This window comes from Strix aluco, chromosome Z, assembly GCF_031877795.1.
Source record: "Strix aluco isolate bStrAlu1 chromosome Z, bStrAlu1.hap1, whole genome shotgun sequence".
Lineage (NCBI taxonomy): Eukaryota > Metazoa > Chordata > Aves > Strigiformes > Strigidae > Strix > Strix aluco.
In genome coordinates, this window is record NC_133971.1 from 53,635,044 (window position 1) to 53,654,201 (window position 19,158).

At 37.5% G+C, this 19,158-nt stretch overlaps 1 protein-coding gene across 5 annotated transcripts in view; it reads right to left on the reverse strand.

The window, feature by feature from the left end:
• Positions 1-802: 802 nt before the first annotated feature.
• Positions 803-19,158, reverse strand: part of FER (FER tyrosine kinase) — a 209,616-nt gene continuing 191,260 nt past the window's right edge. For 3 of the 5 annotated variants that reach the window (XM_074813537.1, XM_074813539.1, XM_074813541.1), the window contains 3 exons: positions 16,427-16,581; positions 13,510-13,632; positions 803-9,295 (listed from right to left, as the gene is read on the reverse strand). In XM_074813537.1, coding sequence (XP_074669638.1) covers positions 9,153-9,295; positions 13,510-13,632; positions 16,427-16,581 — 421 coding nt within the window. In that variant the 3' untranslated portion in view covers positions 803-9,152. Of the gene's footprint in view, positions 9,296-13,509; positions 13,633-16,426; positions 16,582-19,158 lie in introns of those variants that run through there. The other 2 variants (XR_012621782.1, XR_012621783.1) reach the window with 2 other exon arrangements.

The following is a 19,158-nucleotide window of genomic DNA, read 5'->3' on the forward strand; positions in this document are numbered from 1 at the left end:
GAAGAAATTCTTTCAATGGAGTATTCATACTTTACATTAGCCATGAAATCTCAAAAGATTAGTTTAAATTTTTTTAAGGCACCATAATGCTGATTTTTCACCCCAGTCATAATTTTGGTATCACAGTCTTTATATTAAGAAGGGATTATGGAAATCAAAGAAATTGCATCAAAGTGTGGTGAAAATGGCAATTATTACGGAGATTGGTTTCATTCAAAGTAAAGCATAAAGTAGCTTTAAACAATTTGGTTTACAATGCCACTTGTATTTAGAATGTAATTTTTTTTTTAATAGAAAGGGAACAGAGCACTAGATCATGTAAAAGAAACAGTATAAAGCTTGGATATGCTTTTATATTGCTCCATTGCTCTTCACTGGAAACACTGCAGATTTTGGTTTGCTGTTGGGGTGCTTTTCAGTGCCTAGCTTCTTAACACAATTCTGGCTTGAAGAGAAACACGTGGTGTAACATCCTCAAAACAGAAGAGCTCCAGCCCTGAATTTCTCAGCCTGTTTCAACATGTCCTTTCCCTTCTGCTCACTAAGTTACTCCTTCTTTTAATACCTTCTGATATACAAAAGATAAAAGTGACAGCCAAACTGTGAGGATCACACAGACATTAACTTCAGAAATTGCCAAAAAAAAAAAAAAATCTGGTAAAATTGATTTTTTTCTTTGTGAAATAGAGTATTTTGAATTGTAGCTATTCCCAAGAGCAGTGCTACTAGAGTCGATCTTTCACTTGACTACAGAAGCAAGTGAATAAATACAACCTGTAAATACTAAATAAAACCACACAGCTTGATAGAAATATTTTACATTTATTGGAAGAGTACAGTAAAAAGGGGACTGCAGACTCACAAGTGGTAACTGTTCCACAGGAAAAGACAAAGGACTATTCAAAAAAGGTCTGCAGATTACAAGAATACTGCAATTCTGTTTTGTAACAGCCTAAGAAAATAAAAAGTTAGCTTAAGTTCAAAAGTGTAAAGTATATAAAAAATTGGCAAATAAATAATGTTAAAATGCAGAACTATTTAAAATTATAAAGGACAGACAACTAGCAACTGTATTACATAGTTGTAGTTTTCAGACTTGCTCAAAATCCAGATAAACATGTTGGTTCCTTTTCTTTTACATGTGTACTTTTGGGAAAAAAAGCACCCATTTCCAGTGTTAAGTATTATTGATCTGTTTCACAGATATATTTTTTTTAAACAACAAAGAGTATAAAAGGTGCTTTACCTGATATTAACCTTGCTGGTGCATACTTTGGCACAAAATTGAGTAGAAATCTGGACACATCTGCAAATGGTATCTGTGCCCCACTCAAGGTTACTGGTGTCACAAGTCTTGCATGTGCTAGCAGGTCACTGAAACAACCTTCTCTCTTCCCCAACATCCCTCCTCTGTCTCCAGATGCCTACAATTACACAAAGGAAAAGTAACACATGCAACTGAAAAAACAGCAGTCCTGCCAATCTTAGTCCAAGTTTCATCTCTGGAAGTCATTTGAACATTCATATAACTACACACTCCTTTAATAGAAGGGACAAGAGAGGTGTTTATTGTTGAATTTCAGTCCTCAAAATTTTTTTGTAGGAGTCTGCTTGTCTTATGTGTCCTGTGTGATGAGCCTGCATCATCAGTTTTTCCTATTATGTTTTTAGCATTTTAGTGAAAATTAGGTGGGAAGCTTGGTGGAAAAACACAAGTTAAATTGTCGGTTACAGGTAATTATACAATTAACAGCAGAAACACATATGGTTTTCTAGTTGCTCCATCTATTGAACACTTTGAATCTGTGACATGACCGAGCAGGTGGAAGGAAGGAAAATAGTGCAGAGACTGCCCATTGTATATTGCATTTCTGCATTTTGTGAGAAAGCAAAAAATGTCACTATTTCTCCTTAAGCACCACAACTTCAGGTGTTTTACAGAATTAGCCACACTCTAAGATATAGGAAACCTCCAGTCTCTGATGGATTTATTAGTTACTTGCAGTTATAAAGAGGGGCCATGCAGACTGCAAGACCTTCTCTATGGCATCCTGGCTGCATCCACACTATGTATCAGAACCACTGACAGCACTTGAATTGGCAACTTGAACCTATCAGTTCCCTTCCCTGATAAACTGGAGAGGAAGGAAGGTACAATTCTACCTTCCTGTTGAGTTGAAGACAAATACAAGTATTACTATTGCAGAGACATCTTTAGCAAGGAATACTGCTGTTCAATCTGTGTAACAGGTTTTAATTGAAACAATTACTTTAGTGGTATTTAAAATGCATTAAGCTGTATCACCTCAGACACCTAGTGAAAGACCAGTTCCCTGTAGACTTTTATTGACTTAGCAATGCTTATCTTCTGAAGTTGCAAGTCTCAGCACTTCATGCTGGTGGTGGGGGTATAATTATCAGTATAAGTAAATGTTATATGATATACAGAAGTCAAATTTCTAACAGCAAAATGGATGACAATAATGAAAGTTAACAGTATTTGGAAAGGTCTGTTAAGAAGAAGGAAGGTTACTACATGGCTTGGTTGGAATTAAGTCACTGCTGTTAATTTTAAAGATACTGTTTGGATTTGGTCTGACAGCCATATAATTCCTTTTTCAATGAACATACTTAGCTTTATATTGTTCCCTAGTAGGGGCAGGATACAATATCACCTATTGTAAATTAGGCAGTCAGGAATGTTGTTTTTCTGATGTCTTTTACAACGTGGACAATTCATGATATATTTAGGGTTTGTAACTTAATCAAAAACATGATTTGAATAATGTGCTTCACATTGATTCACAGTCACTTCAATTTTCATACAAACACATTGCCACAGGTATCAAGGTATAACCACTACAATATTTTTGAGTCACACAAAGCAGGGATATATTTGAACTTTTCTGTCACAAGAGTAATTTTTTTGAAGTAAGTGATAAGGCACCATTAGTGGTACATGGAGCCATCAGAATCAGGAAATGTTTGGGAGATGCAAAAAGGTCAGATCATTACAGCAAAGCTCATCTAGAACTGTAAGCTTACTGCAGCCCTTTTTTAAAGAGCAGAAAGAGTCTCTAAGAATTGAAGCAAAAGATCAGAGCGAAGTAGTTTACATATCAGTAATCCAAGGATTTTGTATTACTACTGCATTTAACAATGATGGAATTTATATGTTGAGAAAGACTGAGCTGACTGCATATAAAGACAGTAGCGTGGATCTTTTTTTAGTGGTGGAAACTTCTGGCTCATACTTTCAACATGTGTAATCTACAAGGAATTGCTGATCAATCTGATTTTCCTTTTAAAAAGCATAACTGCCTTAAACTGATGAAGGGTTTCAATGGAGAAGCATGTGCTGTCTCTCTTACCATACTCACAAAACTTAAGTTATGTACTTATCTATAAACATCTGTAGTTCTAAAACTAAATGATAGTTCCAAATAGGAACACTTTTTTCCAAGCTTTCTTTTCTAGTGGCAATGTGAGTCCTAAGTACAGGTTCACGGGTCACAATTATCTATAAACACAAAATCAGTTATTGCAGGTTTTATTTACAAAGCATTCAATTCTGGCAGGATAGAGGAAGAAATAATGTAGTTCATATCTCTTTCATGTTTTCACTTTATGACCTCAGCCAACTGTATTTGAGGGCTTTATTTATCCATTTTTTGTAAGTATGGCTAACAGTTTTTGATTTAGAGAAGGCATACATAATCTGAGATCTAGAAATGAACTACTCTCTCATAGCTATAATCTGAAAGAGCTGCAAAATAGCAATGCACCTAGCTAGCAATCTAATTAGTCCTTTATCTCACAAAAATAACCCCAAACCATCTGAAAATTCTAATTTAAGTCATGCCTATATGATATCTGAGAAAATGGTGTTCGAGAACAGCTAATAATATACAACTTCCTGAAAATGAAACAACTCAGAGTTAACACCTAAGTTCTATACCCGGAGATACATTTCAGTTAGAATTTTATGTCAAAGAGACAGAGGGACATAACAGGGACATAAGGGTAACTTACGGTTATTGGTGAAGGTAGCATTCCCTTGGAGAGAACAGTAAATATATCTCTGAACCTTCCTGTTTTATAGATCAGTAGTAAGGCTGAAATACAGAAACTGCTTTTGCTTATTTGATAGAGAACCAAAACCAAGCTGGCTTCTAGTCAAAGCTGTGAAATTTAGGGGGATTAGCTGCTTATTTAAAGACAATGTCTAGCTTCCAGCTCCTGTTCTATGTGGTGCTTATTGTAATGAATAGAATGATAACTGAATGTGTAAGTTAAGGAAAATGTGGGAGATACCAGGCAGAACTTGCTGTACTTTTTAATGACAGAGTCATCCATTCCTTGGTCTGAAAGTAAAGTTGGGTATTAATAATGCACTAATATGCAAGGCTGAAAAGTATGTAAGAGCTGGAAATCACAGGTGTATTATCAGTTTCACAAAAGAAATTGTGGCAATACTTGAACGACTGTTCAAAATGTGACAAGTGAAAGGATTCTTCTGTTTCAACTTAGAACTTCCAGGGGTTTAAGCTTTTTTTTTAATTATTATTTTTAAATTTCAGTTTTTTAGAAAGGAAAGCTATTCTAGGGGAATTCTAGTACAAGATTACAAAGAATATTCTTTACTCAGATTACTCTTAAAGAAGCTTGATAGGTTTCTGATGTTGATGCATTTTTCTTGTAAGTTGTTAGCGATGATTGTTTAAGGACTGCTTTTTTTAGTATGTGGATCTGTGGAAGGAAACTAGAAGAAAAGATTTTTAAGAGCTGAGGTTCCAAATTTACCAGATCACTCTTACAAAACCCATGGTTGTTTGGAACTTCAGGAATACTGGACTTGCCCTGTACTTTCTAATGACTAAATAAAGTCCTGTATTCCTGAAACTGAAGGACTGCATGAATATGATTCTAAGAATATTCCTTGGTTGGTAGTAGGGGTATTCTTCCCTCCACATATCCTGACTTGCCTAGCAAGAATGCTTCCAACAGTATCACATGTCCTTTTGTGCTTTAGCAAAAGAAAATTAATTGGTGAACTCTCTTTTAACAGCAAACTATTTTATGCTCAGTCATAAAAATGTTACAAATCCAAGCCATTTTCAGAACTACTGCTCTTGAATATAATGTTTGATGACACTATATACACTAACTCAGGTCTTCAAATATTGCACTGTTTCAAGCACGTCAGTGGCACTGCCATTTAGAGGATATGACAGCAAGAATAACGGAAACAGGGTAGTAGTTAATCACTATTGTTAATATCTGTGCAGCAGCAGATCTGTGAAAATTTGGGGAGGAGGGAGACATTTTTAAATGCTTCTGAGAGTTGGTTACTCTACAACCTCAGGAAAGTGTTTTTTTCTTTAGTATCTTTACAATGGGTGCAAAAGGGATAACTATTTATAAGAGATAACAAATTGATAACTTCACAGTCAGTTTTAATGCTGTGCAGTAAGTTTTCATGATGTGCTTGTACGATTTGAGTAAGCATGACAGGTGGTCAAAAACATGGATAAAAAATACTTAAGTATGAATAACCTAATATTTTCTTTACCAGTTTTCTGTTTCTCATCAATAAGATCAGGCTTACTTTACAAACTGCAGTTCTTACTGATAGCCTTCTGGTGATGCATGTTCCAATAGCAACTCCCAATAAAAGTATTAGGCAACTCTGCAAAAGGCAGATTTTTGTTAAGAAGAAATGCAATGTAACTGTAGTTGATAAATGAAAAACTAGTTCATTGTTTTCATTAGAAACTAATGAAAATGTAAATTTCGAAGAGAATGTCTTGGTGGGATGCTGACTCCACAAGATCACACTTTGCTGAAGCAAGGTTTGCTTTCAGACAAGATACTTTTCACTATTCTACTTTCCATAAAATTGAAATGCTTAGGAATCCTCATGATTTCACTGATGACTGAACTCTGAAGCTAACATGTGCTTAATTTCTATTGAAAACAAACTAAAGATGCATTTTTGCCCTCAGAACAATCTCTCTTAAAATGATGAATGCAATTCCTTGAAAAAAGATTAAAATAACAGATAACCTGTTGAATTCCATCTCACGTAACAGGCTGAGGTATTTCTACCTGACCCTTAAGAGTACTCAGAGTTTCTCTCATTTAACAGTGTAAAAAATTCAGGTTTCCCTCAGGGTCTCCCTGGTTGGGACAGTGCTGGTGTAAGAACCTATCTGAAACACTACACTTGCAAAACTGACCGAGTCTTAACTTTTTTCTAAGTTCTCTAGGATAGACAACAGTACAGGAGCCAAATGACCAGTATCTGGCTAAACTATGACTAATGCAAGACCAAGTCATCAAAAGTCCACAGAAAGCAAATACGGCAGCTTTGGTTCTTGAAAACCACATCTTTCTTTTAAATGTCATTGTATGGCAGGTTTGTTTGTGAACTCCCTTGTGACATGTTTACAAAAACTTAAAAACAGTATCTATAGGTAAGGATTCCACTTCCAAAATTATATAATTGCAATAATTACAAGTGAGACATGATAAACAAGTTCTGCCACAAACTGCCAAATTAATGATAAGAAAATAGTTTAAATAATTGAAGAGACATGTATGTGTGTTTAAATTTATTCTATACCTATAAACTCATTCTGGTATTCTCCTAAAGAGTTACTATTTTTGAAGTTAACTGATGCCTACTTCAGCAATAAAAATAATTTTTCTGGTTCCTATAGAAATACCACATTTAAAAACAGTATTTAAACAGAAGTGTGATATGAATTACAAATGTTAACTCTTTCAGAATAAAATATGAGTGCAATTTTTATCTTTCAGTGAGAGTCAAGATGGTGACTGGTTAATTTAAGACAAATAAAACAGTATTTTATTTTATAAAAATAAAACAGTATTTCTTTGCTGTTAAGAGGGTATATAGCAAAGATACAGTTCGTCTCTTTCATAGAAGAAGAATATTAACTCTCCAGAGAAACTACGGATGCTGACAGAGGAGACACTGTTATCCTTACTTGCAGACTTCAGTGAGGCATACATAAGGATCTGCAGTTGGATGAATCTTGGATTTTTCCAGATGATTGTGGAACATTTCTTAGATCTTAGTACACTTGCATTTGCATTAGCATACTAGCAAATTAAAGCACAAACTTTGTGTAGTACTTAAAGGCATACAAACTAATGTTTCCCAATGGTCCTGAAAAATATCTTTAGGCTACTTGGAAGTACAGAACTAAGTAAATATATCCAGTATGCTTATAAGGAAGTTTAAATTTATGCCACCAAGTTTTCCAAGCACTATGCCTATGTATAGGCTTCCTTACTCCCTGAAAAAAAATCACTTAAGAAATGCAAGAAGCACTCACCATTCCTTATATTTGGATGCTGACGTTCCACCTCAGATGCAGGTGATGTGCTCCAACACTCCAAACATTCACTGTTTTATTTGGACACTAACTCCAATGTAAGAGACAGGCTCTTCTAGACTACACATATTTTGGTCACACAATAGCCCTTAAATATTACCATTCAGTACTACTATAAATACACTTCCGAGAGCAAAAATGTTGTGGACAATAGAAAAGTCACCTTAATAGAAATAAAAATGTAATGTAGTCCCCAACTTCACTACATCTCAATCCCACTGTAACAGTAAAATATAGGGTTAATTAACATTCCAGATGCTGTGTAGCTTACAGTCCCTATTTCTTACTTGCATTAGTAGCAACTGGCATCCCTTGATCCAAAAAATTTAAGTTAATTCTTAGAAAAATTTTAAGCACCTTAACTCTGGAACTCAGATCAGGATACTGTAGCTTGTTTCTGTTTCTATGTAGGGCCCTAGAAAATAATTCCAGCTACAAAGAGGACCCAGAGACAGAGTAACAAACTCTGCCTTTCCTCCCTCTCCTATCTAATAATTTGTGGTTTTTTCTGGCGGAATTTTTTTTTTATATAAACAAGGTTTTTACTCCTGGTGACATTTAAAACTTGCCTGTCTCCAGTCTTTTGAAATCTGATTGCAATTATTTAAAAATTTAGAAGATTAGTATTTCTACTCTGCCTTGCTCAACCTGTCAGAGGCTTTAAACTTACTTCTTTAGTTTCATTTCTTGAACAATTTCCTTATGCCATACAGAAGTAGTATTTTCCTTTGGACACTATGCATGGAATGTACTTTTGCTTAGCATAAACTTCTGTAGGATCCAGCTGCATTCTGAGAATTACTCCCAATTCAAGGAAAAAAATCAGGATCAAAAGCAAATCTAGCAATTCACATTCTTTAACTCCTCTAAGATCAATGACATTTATTATCTGCTGCTATCATTAGTAAACCTCTTTCTGTTGGCCTACTGCTTTTACATATTTGGAAGGCAGATGATTTGCAGCATTTCTTAGCATGTGTAGTCAAGACTTGATATTGGATTTTTTGTTTCTTAAATAAACATAGGTCATTGTAAAGGAGACATACTACTGAATTCTGATGGCTTTGAAGGAAGAAAAAGCATGGCTTAAGTAAATCACATCAAAAGTCATAAGTATTTACTATAGTGTGGTAAGAAACGCACAAGTAACTTTATTTTCCACAAAAGAAAATTCTGGATTTCACTGTTCAGTAAGCACATTTGCGTCCACAATCTAACTGACCTTCATTCTTAAAGTATTAGAAAGAATTTAAAAAATATAAAAGTTTCAAGTTGAAATACTTGTCAAAACTGTCTTCAGTCTTAAGGCCAACGTGTATGACAGTCACCACATTAGAGTGCTGCTGGTGTTGACATACAGGACAGGGATAGCAGAGTGAGAACACAGCTTAAAGTAGAAAACCTCTGAAAAATGTCACTAGCAGTTACTTGCAAAACAGATAGAAGCCACAGTCCCTTAAATCTATATAGTATGTGCTTTTCTATTTACATGTAACCTAAATGACAATATTACTGTGACTGGATATATAGCATTTTGCAGTGTATATCTTTAATGCAGATGTAGACATCATTCGAGATCGTACACCTGAATATAAAAACCCAGATAATTTCAAAGTAATCCTAGAAGAATATTGCAAATAATGTTGTAAAAACGCATAGTGTTTGAGGGGAAAAATTACTTCACTGGAAAATAAAGTCATATACATTGAGTTTGGCACTTGTTTATCACTATGTCACTTTCTTTTTGATTGAAGACAGGTCTTTCTGAATCTCACTGAATTTTGGACGGTTTTCTGGTTTGTAGTCCCAGCACCTCTGCATTATTTTATATATTTCTTCTGGACATTTTTGTGGTGCTGACATTCGGTAGCCTGATACACAAAAAAAAGGGGAAAATTCTTAGCATTGAAAACTGATGCATACTGGCAAATCTAACAAGAAATGAGAGAAGTTCAAGATCGTTACATTAAAAAAGATCTTCAGGCTAATATGGGGAAAGTCTTCAATATATAACTCATACAAGATAGATAATTATTACACTAATCAAAGCTCAGGTACCAATGACATTTAAGTTGGGCACGGTAAATTGTCAGTATGCTTCTCATCCATAAGGGCAGCAACCTGCATACATTTGTTTCCTGTATCTTAGGAAGTAGTTACCCTCTAGGTTTGAATTGTGTTCCCTTCTTTCCCTCCACTGAGGAAATCAATAATAAACATTAAGATGGGAATAAATTTCTTTGCTCTTTTTCAAAATGGATAAACATTTATTCTCATGCCTCTTCCCTTTTTTGTCTCCTTAAGAAGTTCCCTTCCCACTTGCACTTTAGCCATCTATTTTTCCTCCTTCCTGTTTTCCTAACTTTTATATTTTCCCATCATCTTAACTCTTACTCTTCTGGTTTGCTTAGATAGGCAGTGGTCTTCCACACCTCTCTCCTGCCATCAGAGGTCTCTGACTTGGTGATGAACAGGAGAATGAACAAGCAGTTAAATACCTTAGCGGCTAATCATTCAGAAGCCACAGATAAGTGGCCGTTCCAGCATATCATCCATAACTTGGACCAAAGAGATGTACTCACAGCAATGAAGGCAATTTCCTAGTGAGTAGAAAGTTGGGCAAAAATGCCAGGAGGACTGCATGGATGAACAAGGAGCTCCTGGACAAATTTGAACACAAAAATGTGTAATGTGGGAGGAATACATAAACATTGCCTGAGTATCCATGGATGATGTTAGGAAAGCTAAAGCCTAAATGGGATTAAATCTGGCCAGGGGTGTCAAAGATAACAAGAAGGGCTTCTTCAAGTACGTAAGTGACAAAAAGAAGGCTAGGGAAATTGTGGGCCCACTGCTGAATGAGGTAGGACACTTTCTAACATAAGACATGGAAAAGGCTGAGGTACTGAATACCATCTTCAACTCAGACTTTACTAGCAAGACTGGCCTTTGGGAATCCCAGGCCTCAGAGACCAAGGAGAAAGTCTGGAGCAAGGAAGACACACGCCTGGTGGAAGAGGATCTGATCAGGGTATACTTAAGCAAACTGGACTTGCATAAATCCATGGGGCCTGATGGGATGCATCCATGAGCACTGAGGGAGTTGGCTGATGTCACTGCAAGGCCACTCTCAATAATCCTTCATCCATCATGGTGACTGCGAGAAGTACATGAAGACTGGAGTAAAGCAAATGTCACACCTATCTTCAAGGAAGACCCCGCGAACTGTAGGCTGGTCAGCCTCAGCTTGATCTCTGTGAAGGTGATGGAGCAGCTAATGCTAGGAACGACTTCGAGGCACATGAAGGACAGGAAAGTCATCATGACTAGTCAGCATGGATTCACTAAGGGCATGTCATGCTTGGCCAACCTGATCACCTCCTGTGATGAAACGACTGGCTTGGTAGATCAGGGGACCTAAGGCTTTCAACACTGTCTCCCATAAAATCCTTATGAAGACACTGTTGAATTATGGGCTGGATGCATAGACAGTGAGGTGGATTAAAAACTGGCTGAACGGCAAATCCCAGCAGGAGATGATCAGTGGCACAAAGTGTAGTTGGAGGCTAGTGACTACCAGTGTACCCCAGGGGTCAGTCCTGTTGAACATCTTCATTAATGATCTGGATGATGGGGTAGAGTGCACCCTCAGCAAGTTTGAAGATGACAGCAAACTAGGATGAGGGGCCAATACACGAGATTGTCATGCTGACATCCAGAGAGACCTGGAGAGGCTGGAGAAATGGGCTGACAGGAACCTTATGCAGATTAACAAGGAGGAGTGCAAAGTCCTGCACCTGGGGAGGAACCACCCCAGGCACCAGTACATGCTGGGGGCTGCCCAGCTGGAAAGCAGCTTGGCAGAAAGGGACCTGGGGATCCTGGTGGACACCAAGTGTTGAACATGTGGCAGCAATGTGTCCTTGTGGCAAAGAAGGCTAATTGCATCCTGGGCTTCATTAAACAAAGTACTGCTAGCAAGTTGAGGGAGGTGATCCCTCCCCTCTGCTCAGCACTGGTGAGAGTCCACTTGGAGTACTGTGTCCAGTGCTGGGCTCCCCAGTACAAAAGAGACTAGGACACACTGGAGAGAATCCCATAAGGGCCACCAAGATGATGAAGGGACTGGAGCAGCTCTCACCTGAGGACAGGCTGAGAGAGTTGGACTGTTCAACCTGGAGAAGGATCAGGGGGATCTCATCATTGTATCTAAACACCTGAAGGGAGGGTGCAAAGAGGGCAGAGCCAGGCTCTTTTCAGTGGTGCCCAGTGGCAGGACCAGAGGCAATGGGCACACACTGAAATGAACATTAGGAAACACTTTTTCCCTGTGAGGGTGACTGAGCACTGGCACAGGTTGCCCAGGGAGGCGGTGGAGTGTCCATCCTTGGAGATATGCAAAAGCCATCAGAACACAGTCCTGGGCATCCGGCTCTAGATGGCCCTGCCTGAGCAGAGGGGTTGGACCAGATGACATCCACAGGTCCCTGCAGACCTCAGCCATTCTGTGACTCTGTGATTCTATGAACTCTTTACTACATGTAGCTCTCTGACCAAATGGCAGACAGTGCACAGAAGAGTGAGTTGGCACATAGGACCTACAGGTAAATGCAGCCCTGTGACTTCAGATGAATGGCACAGGTCTCTGCATCGCTCTTTCTAAAGTAGAATATAAATCATACATGGTCTCATACAACTGGTACATCTGAGGAACATTCTTCACTATATTGCATGCATCTGCTCTAGGTGCTGTATTAATGCATGGAACTTCAAAGGATAAAAGCTGGGCTCTAGGATACTTACAGTCAAGATAATATGAAACTATCTAAAAATCCTTTCTTTCACAAAGTTTCCCCTAGAAACTAGGTTCTTCAAAACAGTGACAGTAGCAAGTACTTTTTGTCCTTAAAATGAAGTGATTCTATGAAGTTATTTAGAATTGAAATTATTGTGGTTTAAAGCAAGCATTCAAATAACTAAATTCATTGATGGCTCTTACTGACTAACTGAGATAGATAAGATCAGGAAGAGAATCTGAGTGTCTCAGCTGACTATCATAACAGAAGAGCTGTTATATACTGAAAACCAAGAAAACAGGCTGATAAAGGACATGAAAATGCCGTTAAAAACAAAATGAAAAAGAATTGCTGACAGGCCAACAGGACTATTTTCCCCACAGTATAAATAGCTGGGAAAGCATAAATGTACTTCTAAATATTTGCATTTTATAAATTTCAAGAAATTATTCTCAGTGGATTAAAACACAATCTCAGTATTTAGGTAGTAAGGCTTCTTTTTACAAACACTCTTCTGCTCTGGAGAACACTGGATTTTTTGATTTGGCCTTTTAGGGAGAAACTTTGATGCTCATCTGCAGTGCTTATAAAAAACACTGACAATATCTATAAATTAGTAAACTAGTTGGGAGTTTTTTTAAATCATTTAGCAGTTTTACTAGCTTAGAACCTGTTTATGAGTTACACAGTAGTACTATGTAGAGGAGGAACAGTTCTGAAACACCACTGAAGATGATGAAAGTAAATCAAAGTGCTGAAATCCTGCTTACAGTTATTTGCTATTTTAAATAAAAGCCTTTTGATTATTTTGTAAAAGAGAAAAATGGCTTTCAACACTCCACTAGCTTACCATTCTCCACCATAATTGCTAAATTTTTGTATGAAATGCTTTAATAGAGAAGATTAAATGATACAGATTTTTTCTTCTGGCAGTTTAGAATATTTATACCTGCATTAGTATAATCTTAAATAATTCGTTCTGGTCAAGCTTCTGCTATGCACAGCAGTAAATCCCCCCATTTCATCTCACCTCTTAGTTCTGCAACAATGAAAGTCAGTATGCTGTAAGACTTCCGTCCTTCAAGTCACCGGTCAGTATATTCCTTTTTTCAAGAAGCCTATATATCACACTACTCTCAGAAAGCCACATTCAGCAATTAAAAAATCTCATAATATTTTTGCTAAAGTTGCTGGATAACTTGTATGTTATTTCTTTGCTATTTTATACCGTATGTACTACATACTTACGGTTCTATACAGCATTTCTTTCACTCCCTATGAATAACTACCTTTCTCGACTTGTTCTCGTGCTTGTTGATTGGTCATTCCAGGGTACGGACATACTCCTAAACTGAAGGTCTCCCACAAAAGAATTCCAAAGCTCCATACATCACTCTCAGATGTGTATCTCCCTAAGAAAAGGAGAGAAGACTCTCAGTTTAACGTACAGAGAAATTGTTTCAGGTAATTATGGCATCAAATTTTCTGTAAAGTGTTACATTGGCAAGCTTTAAGCAGAACAAAGCTGTAGCTACTAATAACACATTCTGCAGATATCCTAGTCTTCTGTATTTCAAATGATAAACAAATTAGCTTAAGGTCAATACCTAGGAATAACATAAGCTAACAAAGTTCTACAATTTGTCAGACCTTACCATGTCAGTTATTTGTCACACAAGAATTTCCTTCCTACTTAATGTACAAAAATATTTTTTTCCTTTTAATGTAAAAGGACAGAAAAATTTCTAGAAAAAGGGAAAATACATGTAAATTATAGTGACAGTTGGTGACATTACAACTGTTCTGATGTCAGAAAGTTCAGTTTACTGTTAAACTAAATATCACTTCCAGCTGTGCTACACTAGCTTGTGTGCCTCCTAGACAGCAATTATGGGCATTCAGTATGCTCTTTGTAGTAAGATTAGTTTTCCTGTCTATGCATCAACTCTCTTCTGAGTTTGGCATCCAGTAATTTAACACTTTCCATTGAAATAATTCAGTAGATATAAGATAGGTGATTAGTTTTTTTTAAAGAAAGCACAAGTTCTGCACAGTTAATTATATTTTTCACTATGACATTATCTGGGGAAAAAAAAGGCCTGTTCATTCACAAAAAAACGCCTCCACATAGTGATTTCTTAACATGACAAGCAACTCAAAATGTTGTACTGGAAAAACATACATATTAAATGTGTATTTTAATTTTGAGAGAAGATGAAGCAAAAATACACTACACTTGGCCTAAATATGTAATTTTATTAGGAACTTTTCAAATATATTTTTCCACTTGCTCAAAGTGATGGAAATCTATAGCTCCAAGAAAAAATAACAGTCTGGAACGGCACTGAACAGCACTCACTGAACCAAAGTTTCAATCTCCAACAAGCTCCAGTAGCATCAGGATTGCAGTTATTACTTCAGATACAACTTCCTAACCACCCCATTTGCCCTAATCTGGTTTCTATACTTCACAACTTGTGTTTTTTTAATTTAAAATCTTTTTGTGACTGCTATTAATTTGTCATATACAGTGAATCCAGAAGTGACTAAAAAATGACCTTTTACACAGTTTCTTAAGCACTGTATCATTCATGTAATGGCCAAATGAACCCATCTCTCATTTTCTTCCAAACTTTAAAGCTTGCCATTAAGAACCGACATAAACAGTGGTTGCCAACTAGTTTTGAAATATTGCAGATTTAGTTCTATTTCATTCTGGTATCCTTAAATACCTTCAGCCTTACCTACACAAATTAATTCAATACTTATGACCATATTATTAGGATGGTAAATGGTAAAACATAAACCAGTTATTTTTACCCACATCTTTCAATGGAGTGGAAAAAATGATCCTTCAAAAACACACAGAAACCTTCTACAGCATTTTGAAAGTTGTATATTAGACTGCTGAACACATTAACAAATTTTGAGCAAGCTTATTTTCCAATGCATTTTAGGAAACACAAAATAAGTAGATGTTAATTAACTATCATCTCCTCTCCTGGACTATGCAGAAAAAAAGACTCAAAAGTACAAAGTGGAGGTGTTGTCACAAGAGCCCATTTCCTGCTTAATGTAGTCCACCGGACTGCATACGGCTATGAAGGATAGGTTTCCATTATATATCAAATAAACTGTGCACATTTCTGAAATAACAAAAATGAAAATTCAAAACACCTTTTAACAACCAAAATAGAAAAGTGTGTTCCCCAGTGAACGCTAGCAACACTAACACCTCTTAGAATAATTGATAATACAGGATCAACTACTGTAACTAAATTTATTATTATCCTTTCAAAGGGAAGATCTGCTTTATTGTGTTATGGCATTAACTCCTGCAAAAGTGCTAGAGGAAGCATCTTGCTATCAATTGTAACTATGATTTCCAATGCATGATTTTAAAAAAAAGCTCTAAGAGATGGCAGAAATATTTATAGACACTTCAAATGAAGAATTTAAAACAATTTTTTTCCAAGTACTCAACTAAAGAACTGGTTGAGAGAACCACATCCAAAATATGGCATCATTCATTTAATATGCTGCTTGTTAACAGCCCACTTTACTTAGAAGAACTTATTTTTCTAGTTTCATATAAGCTAAAAAGTTAAACAGCTTCTGTTTCTGTTCTGGAACTATTACCCACATATTATGGACCACTTCCCTCAGTCAGAAATAATGGGTTTTTTTCCCCAAGATAATAGCCTAGCAATATATAAAAATGCAGGTAAAGCAAAGCTGCAGTTAAAAAAACCATAAATTAGTGACTATACTTTTCTCTAATGCAATGATTTATCTAACAGAGTGTTCTTGTATGTTAATGCTTTCTAACATTTTCAAAGAGGAACCAGAACAATCATTGCCATAAATATGCAAACTTTTCTTTTTCAATTTGTTAACGATTATGACTTAGATAACTGACTAGGTAGTGTACCAGAATGAGTCAGCAACATAAGCAACGCATAATTTTATTGCTGCATAATAGTAATTTTGATGTTGCTGGCTTATTCTTTTTGAAGGCAAAATAGTATTTTTTACATAACTTAAGACTGAAATATTAAAATTATTTTAAACATTATGGATTTGAACTAGGCACTAGGAATAGGTATATATACTGAAATATTGCCCATGGTGTACTCCTGGTGCTCCTTATGCTACTTTTGATTTTTTTTTTTTTTTTTCCTCAGGGAGATACATGTATGTCCTTACCATAGTTGAGAGCTTCTGGAGCAGTCCACTTGATAGGAATCTGCTTTAGGCCTGATGATGAGTACACGCCATCATCTTCTTGCCGGGACATCCCAAAATCACTTATTTTCAAAATGTTGCTTTCTCCTACCAAGCAGTTCCTTGCAGCCAGGTCTCTAAGTTAGAACAAGAAATAAACCCCTGTATTTTTATGCATTTGAAAGTACTTGAAGCAGTTTAAAATGGCTGAGCCCCTCAGCCAAGATGGTGGTGCCTCTCAGAAAACATATTTAAGAAAGGGTACAAAATGCTGCATAGCAGTTCTGGAAAAGAGGAGTGAAAGAGGAAAAAAAAGTCTGAGAAATAATCCTGTGAACACCAAGTTTGGTGAAGAAGTTGGGGGAAGAAGTGCTGGAGATGCTGGAGTAGCTCCAGGCACCAAAGCAGAGATTCCCCTGCAGCTCTTGGAAGGACCCAAGATGGAGCAGTTCATTAAAGACTGTATCCCCTGGGAAGGACCCACACTGGCACAGAGGAACAGTGTGAGGAGGAAGGAGCAGCAGAGAGGACCTGTTATGGACTGACCGCAACCCCCATTCCCCATCCCCCTGCACCTCTTGGAAGGAAGGAGGCAGAGGAGTCAGGAATGAAGGAGTGAAGGTGAGCCTTGAAAGAAGGGAGGGGTGGGAGAAAGGTGTTTCAGTTTTTGTCTTTATTTCTCACCATCCAATTCTATTTTAATTGGCAATAAATTAAATTAATGTTCCCCAAGTTGAGTCTGTTTTTCTGTGATGGTAATTGATGAGGGATCACCCTGTCTATCTTGACAAACTCTTCTGTCTTATTTTCTTACCTGTCCTGCTGAGGAGAGAGAGTGAGAGAGTGGCTGGGTTGGCATCTGGCAGCCAGCCAAAATCAACACACAACAACTGCCCTCTGAGGTTGCAGAAATAAACCCCCAGTTTAACAAAACAGATTTTATGCAAAAAGAGACAGAATTTGAAGAAGCACCCTGAAACATATTCCCAGAATTATGAAAGACAGTGAGAAACCAGAGAACTGGCTCCATCTTCTCTCTGCCTATCTTATCTTAGCATTAAGATACCCATTAAAAAATACAAAGCTCCTCAGTATTACAGGAAAAGGAATTTTGGCTCACTGATGGGTGAGAAGCTCAGAAAATCAACAGCCTTCTTTTCTGTCCCTCCATCTGAAACATGTTTTTTTAGATTAGGAGACAGGCTGTAGTAATACCTGATAAAAGACCACTGTGGCTTTGCTGCAGAATATATTTGGAATAACACCTGCTAATAATAAGTTATTAACATACTATATATATTACATTTCTTGTTTCATAAGTTAAAATACTACATAATAAAAAATCTATTATTCCCATTTTAGTGTAATAAAATACAGGAAATTTTTGAATGTTAAGCAACAGAATTAAATCTATAACATTAGGAACATTATGGGCAAAGTAATTTTAAACTAAATTTACACTGGTTGTTTTATGCTTAAATAGCTAATATGCTCACAAATGGCTTGTCTTATGTGAATATTCCAGAATAATTATATTAGCTTTAATATTTGGGATTGGAGCTGTAGCACAGTTTTGAAGTGAATCTCTGAGCACTTAATGCACATTCATTGGTTTTGAAGAATGATTTTGATGCATGTAAACTAGATTACTCTTGGAAGAAACTAACCTAGAACTCTCCCAAAGGTGTGCACCACATTTGTTTCTAGAGCTAACACAGAAAGAAAGGTCTCCACCAATGACAAACAGCTTCAAATGATATGCGTGGTGGGGACATTCATGACAGAAGACTGAACTACAGTCTAAGTCTTGAGCCCTATATAAGGATGCTAAAGCTCGTACAGCTACAAATACTTTGATCAACTGATACATACTGATAATCACAGAATCACAGAAACATCAAGGTTGGAAAAGACCTTGAAAATCATCCAGTCCAACCATTAACCTGACACTGACAGTTCCCAACTACACCATATCCCTCAGTGCTATGTCGACCCTACTCTTAAACAAACACCTCCAGGGATGGGGACTCCACCACCTCCCTGGGCAGCCCATTCCAACGCCTAACAACCTGTTCTGGAAAGAAATACTTCCTAATATCCAGTCTAAACCTCCCCTGGCGCAACTTGAGGCCATTCCCTCTTGTCATATTGCTTGTTAATTGGTTAAAGAGGCTCATCCCCAGCTCTCTGCAACCTACTTTCAGGGAGTTGTAGAGGGCGATGAGGTCTCCCCTCAGCCTCCTCTTCTCCAGACTAAACAACCCCAGTTCCCTCAGCCGCTCCTCGTACGACATGTGCTCCAGACCCTTCACCAGCTTCGTTGCCCTTCTCTGGACACGCTCGAGTAATTCAGTGTCCTTTTTGTAGTGAGGGGCCCACAACTGAACACAGTCATCGAGGTGCGGCCTCACCAGTGCCGAGTACAGGGGCAAGATCACTTCCCTGTCCCTGCTGGCCATGCTATTTCTGATACAGGCCAGGATACCATTGGCCTTCTTGGCCACCTGGGCACACTGCTGGCTCATGTTCAGCCGGCTGTCAATCAACACCCCCAGGTCCCTCTCTGACTGGCAGCTCTCCAGCCACTCCTCCCCAAGCCTGTAGCGCTGCTGGGGGTTGTTGTGGCCCAAGTGCAGCACCCGGCATTTGGCCGCATTGAAACTCCTACAGTTGGCCTTAGCCCATCGCTCCAGCCTGTCCAGGTCTCTCTGCAG